At 36.1% G+C, this 15,969-nt stretch overlaps 1 protein-coding gene across 1 annotated transcript in view; it reads left to right on the top strand.

Annotated features, from left to right (window-relative positions):
• LOC105821434 (BTB/POZ domain-containing protein 9) overlaps nt 1-15,969 on the top strand; it is a 229,842-nt gene that overhangs the window by 24,925 nt on the left and 188,948 nt on the right. The window contains exons 2-3 of the mRNA XM_012658132.1: nt 10,775-10,986; nt 14,859-15,222. Of these exons, the coding sequence (XP_012513586.1) occupies nt 10,802-10,986; nt 14,859-15,222 (549 nt within the window). The 5' untranslated portion in view covers nt 10,775-10,801. The remainder of the gene's footprint in view (nt 1-10,774; nt 10,987-14,858; nt 15,223-15,969) is intronic.

The raw sequence follows: 15,969 nt of genomic DNA, 5'->3' as shown, positions 1-15,969 counted from the left end.
AAGCTTCAGTATTTGGGGGAACTTTAAACAGAATGAAGCTCATTTGGATCATTTGATACTTCTTGTATTTTGTTGGGGGATACCTGATGATACCTGATTTGAATGCTTATTTGTTTATCTGCGGGTATTTGAGAAAAGTTGTTTTAGTTAGAGATTGGATCCAGAGAGACTGAAGAAGGCTTGAATTGAATAGAAAATAAAATAATACTGCAGATTATAAATTGGGCCTTTTTTTTTTTTTTTTTTTTGCCTTCAGAGTCTTAGATATGCCCTGATTAACAAAGAAGTAGCTTCTTCCAGCCACTGTGAAATTAGTTATGATTGCCAAAGTGAGCCTGGAGCACTGTATAGTCTAAAACACTTCTCAAAAGATGGCTCAAGGCTGCTGGTCCAAAAAATATTGGCAACTAACAGGCAATCTCATGGTCTTTCATTTATATGTATCCTTTGGCAACTGACTAATAACCAATCAAGTGAATCTTAAGAATATGCAAAATGTGGTATTCGTAAACCCATTTTAGCATAATACTAGAGTTTATAAAGGATTCTGATTTACTGCTCTACGAAGTCTAGATACCATGCAGTGTGTAGCAACATTGCAAAGCTCCTGTCCCACATGTGAACATGCATAAGTTAGAATTATTTTATAGTTTGGAAAGATACATATTATCAATGTATGTTGAGTTGAGCCTTTCAGTTGTTTCTATTCTTTGTTTTTTCATTATAAATTGCTGTTTAGCCTTATTATCGTTTACATTTGTTATAGGTTATTTAGTTAACCCTGTAGTATACATTGATACATATTTGTATCAACAGGATTCTTGTTCTCTAATTTTTCAGTAACTATACTTTACATTGCAGTTCACATAGGAATTATTCTGCCTATATTAACAAAATGAATGTACATGTAATCCCCTAAAAGAGGATTTAAAAATGGCACTTTATTCTTATTACCTGGGGCATATTTTACCTGGTCCGAATAGGTTATGTTAAAGTTTGAGAAGTGCTGGTCTGAGGAGTTAGTTGGTGGGTCTACAAGTCAGAGTCCGAATCATTTCTGATTTCTGACATGTCACTCTAGGATGGTTCTTACAAGTTCAGGACTTGAACAGACCTTGGTTTGAATCTGCTATTTATTGGCTATGTCCTTGGACAAGTCACCTAATCTTATCTGTGTCTCAGTTTCCTATCTATAACATGAGAATTTAAAAAATACCTACCTAACTGAGTTTTATTAATATTAAACAAGTGCTTTCTGTGTCTTTATTGTAAAATGCTTAATTTATTACCAGACTGTAATGATTTTAAAGCTGTTTTTGGGTTGAAATGTCCAAAAATACTTATTCAACCAATATTTTACTACCTTTTGTTAATTATAGTATATGTTTCAAATAATCTTGCGTATTTCAAATATGGGGGTCACCTTGTTATAAAATCTGATTACTAGGAGTAGAGTTGTCTCATATTGGCCATTTTCTTTCTTTCTTTCTTTGTTTTTTTTAATCCCAGCCTTTAGAACAGTGAGATCATATTGGCCATTTTCTTATTGTTTGCTTGTTCTGGCAATGGTACCTCCTCTTCAACCAGTGATCTCCTTCTAGGAACCTTTTCAATTGGCCTGTCATTTTGTGAGCGATAATTTAATTAAAACTAGATAAGATTTGGAAGTTTCACTTAAACAGACACATGTAAACTTAGTATTTCCCATAAACAAGTAAGGACACTACCTTCAGCTCTGCCTCTTTGTGGAATTCACATTCTTCTCTCAAGACCTCTATTTATCTTATGAGACAAGCAACTGCTTCTGAAACGCAGATCATGAGAGGGAGGCAATCTTCATCCACATATCAAGTATTAGTAAAGCTTAATTTTTTTCTCATTTTTCTAGGTTAAAAATAAATATCAATAGAAATGTTAATGTTTTCTTCCCAAATCCATATGCTTTGTATTGCGCTTTCTTGTGGGATGTGAGCACCCCATTTTGGAGAGCAAGTAGCCAATTATTTGAATATTAACTTTTACTCTGATATAAGAATATAACCAATAATTTTCTGAATTCCTGTGTATTTAATATTCTATTTAGCATTTTTGTAGTTGTCTTGATATGGAAATATGTGATTTTCTAAAATTCATAAAATCATGGCCTACTTGTTTTAAAATTGATGTTATCATCTACTAATAGTTCTACCTTACTCAGTAGACCTTCTTCAAAGGCAGAGACTTTTGTTAATCTTCGTGTTGCTGTCACCTAGGACTGGGCCTGTATTGTAGAGAGAGCTCCATAAATCTTTCATCAAATTAATTATATACAGATTCAGAAGTAGTTTGTCCCTTAGCAAAGAAGGGGATCATCAGTATGGTAACTGGTAAATGGAGTTACTTGCAATCTCAGTAAAATAATCTTGTCAGACATTTTTATGATACAATTCTTTAGTGTTCAAAGCTGAGCATATCTATAAACATTTGTTTACAAACATATAAAATCATGGAATGACAAAACTTTGGAGCTGGACTGGACACTCTGTCTTCCCCAGAAAAACAGACACGTCAGGAGTCCTGTCATGTGAACTCCAGTCTTGTTTCTCGCTGTCGCACTTTATTGCTGGATGATATTACCCTTTTGTAAAGTTTATAGTTGGATTTGCAGAATATCAGAATCAAGGTTACACCTAGCAGTATGGTCAGTCTTCACCTGTTTATTTAGACTTTTGGATGGCAAAGGTAGAGTATATATCAAAGGAAGTGAAATATCCTTCCCACGAGAAGGTAGAATGTGATTTTTTTTTTGAGTGTTTAAAATGCAGACAGGACATCATTTGTCTCCCCAAGCGATATTAATTTAAAGTTTGAAGAATACTACTTCAAATTACACACCACATGGGTACCAAGAGCAAAAAGAAATTGCTAAACCATATGCTTGTAAATGCCATCTCTTTCCTCAAGAGAAAAGTCCTTTATATTTTGTAATTAAAGAGCAGAAGGTCTTTTTTCCCATAAAGGCTTTTCAGTCAGGAAACATGCCAGGCAGAGCGGGCTTCCCAGGGGAGATTCGTACAGTGTTCAAGGACTCTTTGGCGTCTCCACCTTGTGGAACTTTGCTCTTTGACTATTTCCTGATTAAACCCTGGAGAAAAAACTTTAATTCTGAAAAATGTAGTTAGCCCTTGTTAAAGTAAGTTCATAAACAGTTATGCTGTGAGCTTTAAGTAAAGAAATTGATATTTAGGTCAACTTGGTTTTTTTTCTCCTTAAGAGGCAATTGTAACGTTACAGCATTATGAACTACATATGGTATTCTCACTTTATTGATGGACATTGTTTATTGTTTTGGTTAGAATGAATGGTGTGGATTTCTTACTGCATAATAAACAGACAGTAACCCTCAGGGTTTTAGTATTGCTGCTTTAGTCATTTTTTGATTTTTGATGTATTTTAATCCATGAAAGTTAACTAACCAAGAAAAATAGTACTGTTTCTATACCATCATTCCTGGTAAATAAATCCATATCAGGTCCCAGAACCCTCAACTAATAATTGTATCATTTCCTGGCTGAGATACTCCTGTCCTCTGTTAGTGTAAGTCCTTGTTCCTCCTGCCTTCCCACTCTTCTTCCTCCTACCTTGAAGGAACAGTTTGAGTAAATAGATTACCCTTGCCCTATCCTATGAAGATCAGCAATTGATCCAGGACTATCAACAGGAGCAAATCTCAGAACATTTTGTTTGCATCTGAGAAAATCTGCCTTAAATATGGAAAAAGTCAGACTGAAAATCTCTTAGGTAAAGATCTTTAGTTGGGTTTTATCAGATAAAGTGTCCTAGTAGGCCATGCTACCCAGGTATCTGGTATACCTGTCTTAGTATAATGAACTTTTTTTTTCCTCCTGTCTTAATGTAATGAACTTTATGTCCTTGCCTTCAAGTTAATTAATTTTTCTCTGTGGAGATAATATATAGTCCCCCTGCTTGCCATTTCTGTCTTAGTCACTAAATCAGGTACTGCTGGTTATGGCAAATTAAAACACTTGTTCTGTTATACACAAACTAATTTATTTTGTAATTTTATTGGCTAAACTTATTGAAATATTTGTTTATGGTTTTGCTACAAATGAAACATGATTATTATAAAATTTTTAAACATTGCGGAAATATGTAGCATACTATGTAAAATTTTCCCACAGCCCCAATCTTTTGGATTAACCCTTGTTAACAATTGGATATTTTTGCTTTTTCAGTGTTTATTTTTATTTATTTTATTAAACAAAAGATTTTACTATACTACCATTTTTCCACTTGCCTTTTGCATATAAATACATAAGATTTTTTTCAATGTCATTAGTGTCTAATTTTATTTTTTTAATAGTTTATAATATTTTATTGTATAGATGTATCATTATTTATTTAGCCAATTCCCATTAAATGGGCACTTGGATTTTTTCCAGTTTTTTGGTGGTACAGAACATACGGAAGCTGATGTCCGTATGTATTTATTTCATACTCTTGTGTAAATATCCAGCTTACTTTTTTCCACATGGCTAGCCAACATCTTTTATGGAAAATAATCCAAATTTTCCTCCATTGAATTGAAATGCTACATTTATATAAATACAGATAGTCCTAGACTTACGATGGGTTACCTTCTGATAAACCCATGGTAAGTTGAAAATATTGATCTCTACAATATTGGATCTTTCTATTCCCAAACAAGGTATTCCTCTTCATTTATTTCTCTTAAATCCTTCAATAGAGTTTTATAATTTCCTTTACATGTCCTGTGAATTTATTTCTAGGTATTGCATGTATTTTGCAGTTATAAATTGCAAATCTTTTTTCTCATATTTTTTAGCTAGTTTTTGGCATGGAAGAATACTATATATTTTCAAATAATTATTTTATGTGGTCATCTTAGTGAATCTCTCTTATTTTCTCTAATATTTTTTCGGTTGATTCTCATGGATTTTTCATGTGGGCAATCATCTGCAAATAATGATTATTTTGCCTCTTTGGTTCCTAATCCATTTACTTTTAATTTTGTTTTCTTAATTACATTGTCTTTTGTTCCTGAAAAATGTTAAAAATGGTAAGAGTAGATATCCTTGTCTTATTTCTGAACTTTATTTCTGAGTGTTTCTCATGTTTTGTTATTTACCAGATGCTTACATCCGTTACAGTTAGGCGGTGTATATGTGTGTATCAAACTAAGGAAGTATTCTTTTATTCCTCCTATTCAATTAAAACTTTAAAAATATAAACTTGGTAATGAATGTTTAGCAGGTATTTTAGCTTTTAGTGAGCTAATTATATGACTTTTTTCTTCTTTGACCTTTTAATTTGTGAGCTTAATTATTATTATTTTTTTAATATTCATCTGTCCTTCTTGAAATTGACCCACTTTGCCCCAAATCCTTCTACTAAATTCTATTTTCCAATATTTGATGTAGGATTTTTTTCATTAATGTTGGCTTTTGAGTATATGGGTATAGTCACATCTTCATATCAGGGTTATATTGGCTTCATAAAAAGAAGTAGAAAACTTTACTTCTCCCTATATGCACAGAACAGTTTAAATAACATTGAAATTATCTAATCCTACACATTTTGCGAAAACTTGTTGATAAATCTGTTTGAATCTGGCATATTGGGAGGTCAGGGGTCAGGAATACATTTGGGCAAGTAGAGTATCCCTTTCTTCTATCTAAGTCAAAGATTAAATAAGTATACCATATAGGTAGACTCTGTGTTTTCAGTGCTTTTGCTAACGTTATTAGATCCCCCGTTATTAGGTTATTTCTAGAGCTATGCAGAAAAGAGTTCACGTAGCAGGACTGAACTCTTTTCTGCATACTCAGTGCCCGGCGTTTTCTTTGGAAAGCCTTGTTTGCAACATTGGCCCTGTTTGGCATCTGGGAACTTAAATTTTGGAATAGTTCTTCCCATTAACTGATGAGAATGACACATTGTGTCTGAACTGTGTGCACAAGCAGTGTGGTTTATGCTGACCATCTGCTTTCCTTCTGGGAGTCTAGAATTGGGATACATGCCAGGCAGGAGCTACCTGCGTGAACAGCCCCCATCAAAAACCCTGGGCATTGAGTCTCTAACAGGCTTCCTGGCTGGCAACATTACACATGTGCTGTCACAACATGTTGCTGGGATAGTTAAGCATGTCTAACATGGCAACACTGGGAGAGGACCCTTGGAAGCTTGCCCCTGATTTCCCTCGGGCTTTGCCCTGCGTACTTTTTCCCTTTGCTGATTTTGCTTTGTATGCTTTTGCTGAAATAAATCACAGTCATATGAATATAGTAGTCTCCCCTTATTTGTGGTTTCACTTTCCACAGTTTCAGTTACTTGTGGTCAGCTGAGGTCTGGAAACATCAAGTGGGAAATTCCAGAAATAAACAGTTCATAAGTTTTAAATTGTGCACTATTCTGAGTAGCATGATAAAATCCTGCACTATCCTGCTGTGTCCTGCCTGGGATGTGAATCATCCGTTTGTCCAGTGTCTCAGTTATTAGATTGAAAAAAAAATAGCATTAAAAAAAAAGAAAAGAAAAAACATAGTATATAAAGGGTTTGGTACTATCCAAAGTTTCATATAGTCACGGGGGATCTTGGAACATGTTCCCACGGAGAAGGGGGGACTACCTTAATTGTGTGCTGAGTCATGTGAGTCTTCCTAATGAATCATTGAACCTGGGGCTGGTCTTGGGGACCCCTGACACAGGACCTATAGAATTTTCACATTTGAAGAGACTGAGCAGCTTTCAGAGCTTTCCTTCTTTCAGTAACTGAAGTTCTTTTTCCACACCAAGCCCAGCAATCGCAGCCTTTCCAGCTGAACAAATAATCCCTGTTCTTAGAAAAAGGAATAGGAAACATTGTGATACTAGATTGGGGATGGAGTGAATACTTCGTAGCTTCTCATTACAGGCTCTGTCTTTATTATTAAAGTAAAATTTCTGAGAAGTTTCAGCATCTCATGGGAGATGCTGTCCTGGATTAGAAGCTTCTGGAGAACATGGGCCCAATCTATCTCATTCTAGATATCTTCCTAGCTTTGGTTCATGGTGGGTACTCAATAAATGTGTTCACTAACACAGAAAACTAATTTCAGTTATAAATTATTTTTATTTTTTGTTAATGTGCCTTGGAATTTTTTGTTTATTTTGTTTTTATTTTTTTCCGCTTTATGTAGGTGACTAAAAGTTGACTCTAAATGTTCTTGTGTACTAATTTTGAAATTGCTGGCAGTTGTGAAATTCATAAAGAAAATGAAATACTTTTATATAATAATTCTTTTAGTTATTGCTATGTAACAAAGTTCTCGAAAACTTAATGACTGAAACAAGTAACTGTTTTATATTTCACATAATTTTGTGGGTCAGGAGTTTGAACAGGGCCAAGCGGGGTTGGCTTGTATCTGTACCATGTGATATCTCCAAGGGTTAGAAGATCTTTACACATCTACCCCTCCACTAGGACGGCTCAAATGGCTGTGAGCAGGTTAGAAGGGCTTGACTAGAATCATATGTCAGAGGCCTTGGTTTTCATTTCATGTGGTTTCCTTGGTTCTTCTCCGTACAGTCTCAGGACTCTTGCTTTCCATGTGGCCTGTCCATCAGGGTCGGGGCAACTTAGGATTCCCAAAAGTGCAGAAGCTTCAGGAGCTGCCAGGCGTTCCTAAGGCTTAAGCCCAGAACCTCACTTCTGTTGGTTAAAAGCTATCCCAGGGCCAGCCCAGATTCAAGGGGAGAGGAAATGGAATCCACTTCTCAGTGGGGATGTGTGTGTATAGGGAAAGAAAAGGAATCCATGGCAGCTGTCTTTGGGAGTATTTACCATAGTAATAATGCATTTGCACAAACTTCAGAACTTCCAATTCTCTTCATAAACTTTGATTTTAAATGTTATATTCTTGTTTTTTAGCTGAAGCATCTTGATTTTATATGACAGGGCAAAACAAAGAAATATTAAAAGGTAGTAGCTAGTTATAAAATGTAACTTAAAAAAATAATTATCTACTGTAAACATGTCATTACAGGTGTGGAAACAATCTCATGGAAGTTAGAATCTTTGTCACAGGATCACATATGTAGTTAATGGCAGAATAACTTTTAAAGCTTAAGAAACAGTTCAATATACAGTTTTACTCCATGAACTTTAAAAATATTTTCTCCAATTTTATTATCAAGTTAAAATTGGTGGTTTAAAAAATTAATTTTATTAATGTGTGGTTTCTAAAACATGCTTTTTTTTTTTTGTTTGTACAAGTGGTAGACCCCAACTATCAGTTTGTAGATAAACTAGCCCATTGGTGAAAAAGTATACCCATTTTTTGTATACAAGCTGTGGCATTGGTCACTTAGTTAGCACCATTTGTCTGTTTGCCATAAGATTCAAAATAGAATCGTATCTTAAGTGAAAATTTTCCAGTGGATATTTTGTTTATACACTGTGTGACTGGATAAGGGATATGAGCCTGCAAGAGTCTAAATCAGTGTCTGTTTTCCAGGCTGCTCATTAGAATTAATTCAGAATGGGAATTTCAGTGCCCAGGCCCTTTCCAGACCAGTTCAATGGAGTCTCTGAGTGGGAGGATTCAGCATCTTTTTTTTCTTCTGTTTTTAAGCTCCCCATGTGATTCTAGTGTTTGGGGAGCTCATTGAGAATCACTGGTCTAATTAAAATTATTTCTATATGCAAATAAAAATTATGTTTATTCTATACTAAGTGGCTATTTTCTGTATCCAGCAATATTTTCTTTATGTTTCCATTTGGAAAAACATCATTAATATGTAAATTTAGCAAAGTGAAATTATACATATTGAGAAGTGAAGACCTGGAGAACCAATTAAGATAGATATTTACATATGTAGAATTAATGTTTATGGTGTATCCACTGAAGAATTATAAATTTCCCTTCTGAGTTGGTTAACCAGAAATCAATCATTGTTCATGACTCTTGAGTCATTTAGTGAATGATTTGAGTCTTAACCATGACCTGGATAAAACATTAAGAGAACATGATACCAGAGAATGTATTCACTCTGTATATGCATGGCATTCTTTCAGTCGGGAAAGAGTCTGGTTTTTGTTTTTTTTTTTTTTTTTTAGAGTTATGTGCTATCATTGAAATATTGGACAGTGATGTGAGAGTTTGTGTTGAAGAGGAATGAGATTTTGAAGTCAGGTTCCAGTAGCTTTCAGAATTTTCTGGCTGGCATAGGAAATGACCATGTTAATTTGAACATTGATTGGGTAACCCAGCAAGAAACACACCGCAACCCCCAGTCTGATCATTTGTCTAGAGTACAGTCAGTCCTCGATGTCAGTCCTTGATCCCATGTTAGACCAGGGGTTGGCAAACTGTGGCTTGTGGGCCACATCCTGCTCTTTTCTAGAAATAGTTTTACTGGAACATATCCACGTTTGTTCATTTACTTATTGCCTATGACTGCTTTTAGATGCCCACAACAGAGTTGAATAGTTTTGACACAGATTATATAGCCTACAAAGCCAAACATTTACTAGATCTGACTCTTTATGGAAAGTTTGCCAAATCCTGTGTTAGACTATTGTGGTATTACACATAAGACTATCGTAACACACATTACTCGCTCATACTCCTAAATAGATCCTCTTAAGCCAAATTTGTCTTTCATACACAGGTGATTGGAGATAATTCCATCTTTAGGGCTTTGGCAATGAGGGGAGCATGCTGCTAGGCCTCTGATGCTCTTACTAGAGGGAACCAGGATTTTGCTCACTTCCCTGGGGTGGGTGTTTCCTTGCCTAGCTCTTCCTCCGTGTTCTGCATCTCTGTCATTGGCTGTTTCTCCCCTTTCTTGAGGGTGGCACGTGGTAACAGGTTAACTGGAGCAGGCAACTTGGGAACGTGGTCCATGAGGATCTTCCACTGCAGTGGAAGGGGAGAAAGACCATTTTGACACACTTTGCTAATAATTGATCTGGATGTGGAGGTTTAAAGATTAGGAGCTACTCAACCTTTAATTGTGGTTCAAGTGAATAGTTCGAAAAGGTGTGGAAGTCTAGTGGAGAGAGCATATCTGGCTTAATTCCCCTAGTCTCTGGTGCAACAGACGGGTAGCTGGCTACCTCTGAGCGGTCAGCCACATCTCCACCTGGGGCACCTGAGTGCTAGCAAAGACTCTGACCTACTTGCTGGGTTACTTACACTTGTCAAAGCAGTACCTGCAAGTATGTTTTAAAATAAACATTTTTAGCTTTCGAAGAACATAACTCCCCTTTCTGACATGTAAAGCTGTTAATTAAGTTTTAGCCTTTTGATTTTCAGTTAATTTTGTAGAAAGGTATTACATACAAAAACTTACATACCTGTAAATGAGATAAGATGTAGTGATGTTCTGGTAAACACTGGCAACCTGATCATCAGAGCCACAAATCTGGAATGGAAGTTACAGTTTTGAGAAAAATGTTGGAGTAGAGTAGAAAGCCCTGTATTTGGGCTCAATTTTCTAGATTATGATGGCTTCAAGTGCTGTCAGTGAAGACCCTGACATTTTTGTTCTCCTACTGTGATACGGCAGTGAAGGCAGTAGAGTTAATGGAATCAGGCTGAATTGCCTCTCAGAGTAAATAGGTTAATAAAGATTCATTGATGATTAATTCTCTGTCATGTAATTTTTTTAAAAAGCACTTTAAGTTTTTAGTTAGCTATGTTTATGGTATGTGATTTTCTAAGTGTACCCCCCTCCTCCCACTAACTCTTATCCCTTATTTATATGATAGATCAGCGACTATCATCAGTTCTCGAAGATGAGTAACAGCCACCCTCTTCGCCCCTTTACTGCAGTGGGGGAAATTGATCACGTGCACATTTTGTCTGAACATATTGGTGCCTTGTTAATTGGGGAAGAATATGGTGACGTCACATTTGTTGTGGAAAAGAAACGATTTCCTGCCCACAGGGTAATCTTGGCAGCCAGGTGCCACTATTTTCGGTAAGTGTGTAATACTTTTTTGAAGATGCAAGTCACTTTTAAAAAATTCTGGTATTTTCTACTCTAGGAACAATATGCAACCAAGGATAACAACAAATTCTAGAAGTCCCTCAATTCGACATCTATAAGAATTTCATCTTTGTAGACTTGTCATTTTTTGAGAGTCACCTTTTCCTTTAGGAGCCATCTTAGAATTAAGGGGTTAGAAGGCTTCCCAGGCCAGAGAGTACCCAATCAACCAGTTTTCAAGGTCTCAAGAATATTTCTCAGGCTGAGTCTTGGTTGCCCTCGCCTTCTCGCAGTAGATGACTGATGGGACTTAAACTGATCTACTGGCAGGTAGGCTTCTTGTCATGTAGGTAGACTGACCTCCAGACCTGTTAATGGACATGTATACCTCTTGTTTTGAGACCACTGAAGTCCAGGACTTTTCGGTAACCCAACAGATACTCAGTCTAAGATACTCAGTTTGACGATTCCAAATTGAAAGAAACTTAGATATTGATTGAGACTAAGTTTCATATTTATATTAAAACTAAGACTAAATAAAATATTTATATATTTAATTAATGTAAAAATCCCACTTATATGCAGCTATTGTCTGTCACTTGGACCCTTAATTTCCAGGTTTATAAGTATTAAACTGATTTCTAGTTACTCTACATTTTACCGATATTAGTTAAAAGGGAATCATCATTGAATAGTCAATAAACTGATATTTTATCCTTGATAATGGGCCATTTTCTATTTTCAAGGATAAAGATGGTTCATAGAGTTATAGATATGCCTGGGAAACTCAGTCTCTAAAATGGAGATGCCAATAGCTTAGAGAAAATTTCAGTTACTTTCCAGTAAAAACTGCCATCTGATTTTTATAATCAGAATTAATCAAGACAGCCAGGCAGCAACACCTAGAGTCACACATGTAAAGTGTGTCTTTTAGAAATATTTACTGTTTAGCTAGAATTCCTGTAGTTTCTTATGAACATTTTTAGAACTTCGCATCTTTTACATGTAAAATGCTGCTGTTGATGAAACCAAGAGCTTAGAGAAGAGTTCTGTTAAGAGTTCTAGCTAATATTCTATTCTTCCTAGTAGTCAGCTCTACCAAAGACATCTGGCCTTGGTCTCATCATTATTTGTTAGCAGCCTCTGTCTTCTGCACACTTTTCATTTTGTGTTCCTTTTCCTTTTTTAACTTTTGGTCCAATCATTACTACTAAAGTGTTTTTTAAGAGTCCACTCTTCATTAAGTCAGAACTTTTCAGCCTTGTGTTTAATACTTGTTAATGATGTATATCTTGCCCTCTTTAAAAAATAATTTGAAACAACTGTAGGTGGATATCAGTGTACTCTTAAAAGAAACTCAAATACTTTTAGAAATTTGAAGATCATATTGAGTAAACGGAATATACTCCCCTCATTTATTGACCTTGTTCCTGATGTCTTTGTGGATATTGGATGTTTGTAATGTTTGATGTCTCACCAAGATAAGCTCAGAGTCATTACCAGTGCTGTCTTAGACAGATTCTCTTTGCCAGCACTATTTGTGTGCAAAGGAAAGTTAACTGTCAGCGGCCAGGAGAGGCCTAGGTGCCGTCATAAGAGTCTATGGATTCCCTGGTAAGGACAGGCTAACTGTGCTGGAGAGAGTTTTTCACAGTAAACATTGAACTTCTGCACTTGCCTTCTTGTTGAAGCTGGGGGTTCATATTTAGTGTTCCAAGGGAGCCTCGTCCAAGCTACTTTTAAAGCATTGAGAATTCAGGTTAAAGACCATGAATCACACTGGAGTGGGAGTAAGTCTTGAGGTCTCCCCAGCAAGGAGTAGTTCTCTAATTTGGTAATTTTAAGGTATGGTTGGATGCTCTCTGGACTAATGAAAACCTTCATGGGTGTTTTTAGGCAGAATATAACTCAGTGAAGAGGTATGCTCAGAATATGCATGAATCTTTTGCTGGGTAGTTTCAACTGTTTTCTCAGGAAAGCAAGAATGCCAGGTTCTGAGGGAGTGTGGGAGAAGTTCCAGGCAGGTATGGAGGTCACCCCTGAAATGCTGGTCCTTCCGTGAGAATCTCAGGAACAGAGAAAATTTCTTTCTTACTCCTATTCTCTTGCTGTCACTTACATCTTTCTTGTTCTCTACCCTTCTTTCCCTTTTCTGCACTCGTTGTCCTCTTCTGGCCACCCTTTTTTCCTGACAGCTTGGAGGTTTAATTGGTTCATATTATTCCTCCTAGACTAGTAGACTTAGAAATTCAAATTCATTACATGACTGGATTGTCTAGTTTTCATTTTTAGATTAACAGGTAAGCAATAATGGAAGGCTTTTTTTTTTTTTAAATCTGAAAGACAAAAAAAATCAAATCACCCATAATTCCATCAGTAATTTCAGTTTTAATTTATAAAGTAGTGAATGAAAGTCCTTCCCTCTCAGTCATCTAATATCATTTCCCAGAGACAGCTGCTGTTAACAGTTTAATATAAATTTTCTCTGATTTTTCTTGATTTAAACAGATATATCTATATATGCATATGTGCATACACATATAAGTATGTGGTTATACACTTTTTTCTATGCAATACATATGGATCTGCAGTTTGACTTACTTGCCTATTACATCCTGAACATCTTCCCAAGATAGTACATATTGATCTCCCTTGATTTTTATAATGGCTGCATAGACTCTCAGTTTTCCAATCATTTTCCTATTGATGTCCATTTAGATTTTTCCAGTGTTACAGTATATATTCTTAACATTTCTTTACTGTATGATTTCTCTAGAATTGAGTCCTAAAAGAGAGATTACTGAGTTCAAGCGTATGCACATTTTAGATTTTAATATCTATTACTAGAGTACTTTCCAAAAAGAGGTGTCCATTTATATATACTCTCAAATCTGTGCATGAAAGAACTTGTTTTCCCATTGCTTTAGCAGTGTTGGATATTAACAAACTTTTTAATTTCTGCCAGTCTGGCAGGGGAGAATGACATCAGATTGGCGTTTAACTGTTTTTTCTGACTTTATGTTTTCCTATAGAGTTTTACTTTTGAAACTGCCTTGTTGACCTTTAACATCTTTATATTCATTTCATTGTTCCTCTCGAAAGATCACTTTCATCTTTCTATTTAGTACTTTTTTTCTTTTTCTTTCCTTTTTCTTTTTTTAAAGATAGAGTCTTGCTATGTTGCCCAAGCTGGACTCAAATTCCTGGGCTCAAGCCTCTCGAGTAGCTAGGACTACAGGCATGCATCACTGCATACATCATCTTTATATTTAATGTCTGTTACATATCTTGAGCTCTCAAAATATCTAACTAGTTTAATTGTTTATAGGATTAATTCATAATAGTTTTAAAGTCATCCCTCTTGCTTTCTTTGGAGAATTATTTAAAATGATTACTTTGGCCAGGTGCAGTGGCTTATACCTGTAATCCTAGCACTTTGGGAGGCCAACTAGGGAGGATCTCTTGAGGCCAGGAGTTTAAGAGCAGCCTAAGCAGCATAGTGAGACCCCATCTTTACAAAAAATTAAAAAAATTAGCCAGGCATGGTGGCATGTGCCTGTAGTCCCAACTACTGGGGAGACTGAGGCAGGAGAATCGCTTCAGCCCAGGTGTTGGAGGTTGCAGTGAGCTATGATGATGCCACTGCACTCTACCCAGGGCAACAAAGTGAGACCCTGTCTCAAAAAAAAAAAAGCAAAAAACAACAAAACAAACAAAAAAATGATTACCTCGCATATCTTCATCTGAATCTTTGTGTCATTAGACAGATTTATGTATATATAATGTTGATAACCATTATTTCCTCTATTTTGTAACAAATCCTGTTTGAGATTTCCCTCACACGTTTCTTCTCTGATGCACAGAGCGTTACTGTATGGTGGAATGCGAGAGTCTCAGCCTGAAGCAGAAATCCCTCTCCAAGACACCACTGCGGAAGCGTTCACGATGCTACTCAAATACATCTACACCGGGCGGGCCACGCTGACAGACGAGAAGGAGGAGGTGTTGCTGGACTTTCTGAGCCTAGCTCATAAATATGGATTTCCAGAGCTGGAGGATTCTACCTCTGAGTATCTCTGTACCATACTTAACATTCAGAACGTCTGTATGACTTTTGATGTTGCCAGTCTCTACTCGCTTCCCAAGTTAACCTGTATGTGCTGCATGTTTATGGACAGGAATGCTCAGGAGGTGCTCTCAAGTGAAGGTTTCCTCTCCCTTTCCAAGGTGCGTCATTTGTCTACAAGTAATTTATAGACATGCGTTGTTTTATTTATACCTGTACAGTAGAAGTATAGCAATGGGCTAAGATAAAAAAATAAAAACCATTGGTATTGAGGAGGTTATCTGGCTGCTGGGGCTCTAAATCATATAAGACACAGGCTGTTTGCTTCTGTTTTCTTTTAAGGTTCTTCCGGTAGGTAAGTTTTGTATGCAAAAGAGACTATGGTGCTGGGCGGCTGTTTTCAAGGTGATGAGAGTCAGATAGGATCCTTTGTGGTATTGCATACTACCTTTGGTTTTGTTTTTCTCTGACAGAGAGTGCAACTAATTTCTTATAGCAAGAGGGAAAATTTATAATGGAGATCTGATGCATTACTGGATATCATTAAGTCACTGCTTTTTTTGCTGGCTCAAAATTCACTGTTATAGCTAGAGTAAAACTATTTTGTTCAAATCTTTCTCTGAATTCTGGGCGGTGGCTTTCTCTCTCTTTCTCTTGTTGTATTCCTACTGGAATCTGCATATTTCTAATGAGAAGACCTATTGGAAAGCTATATATCTTGATTTGAGTGTAGATTATGATTTTTATTGTCCTACTTAATTTTTAAAGAGAAGGATTTTTGAAGGTTGTGCCAGTATTGCTGGAGGTCAGTTTGGAGATCTGAGGGCCAACAATGTGATAGAGCAGTAATACTGTGGAACAAAGCTTCTGAGTTTTAAATGCAAGATAATCTTACTGACCTAAAAATG

This window comes from Propithecus coquereli, unplaced genomic scaffold (assembly GCF_000956105.1).
Source record: "Propithecus coquereli isolate 6110/MARCELLA unplaced genomic scaffold, Pcoq_1.0 Scaffold574, whole genome shotgun sequence".
NCBI classification, from domain to species: Eukaryota; Metazoa; Chordata; class Mammalia; order Primates; family Indriidae; genus Propithecus; species Propithecus coquereli.
The sequence above is the reverse complement of the archived record's forward strand: the minus strand, read 5'-3'. Positions and strand labels throughout refer to the sequence as shown.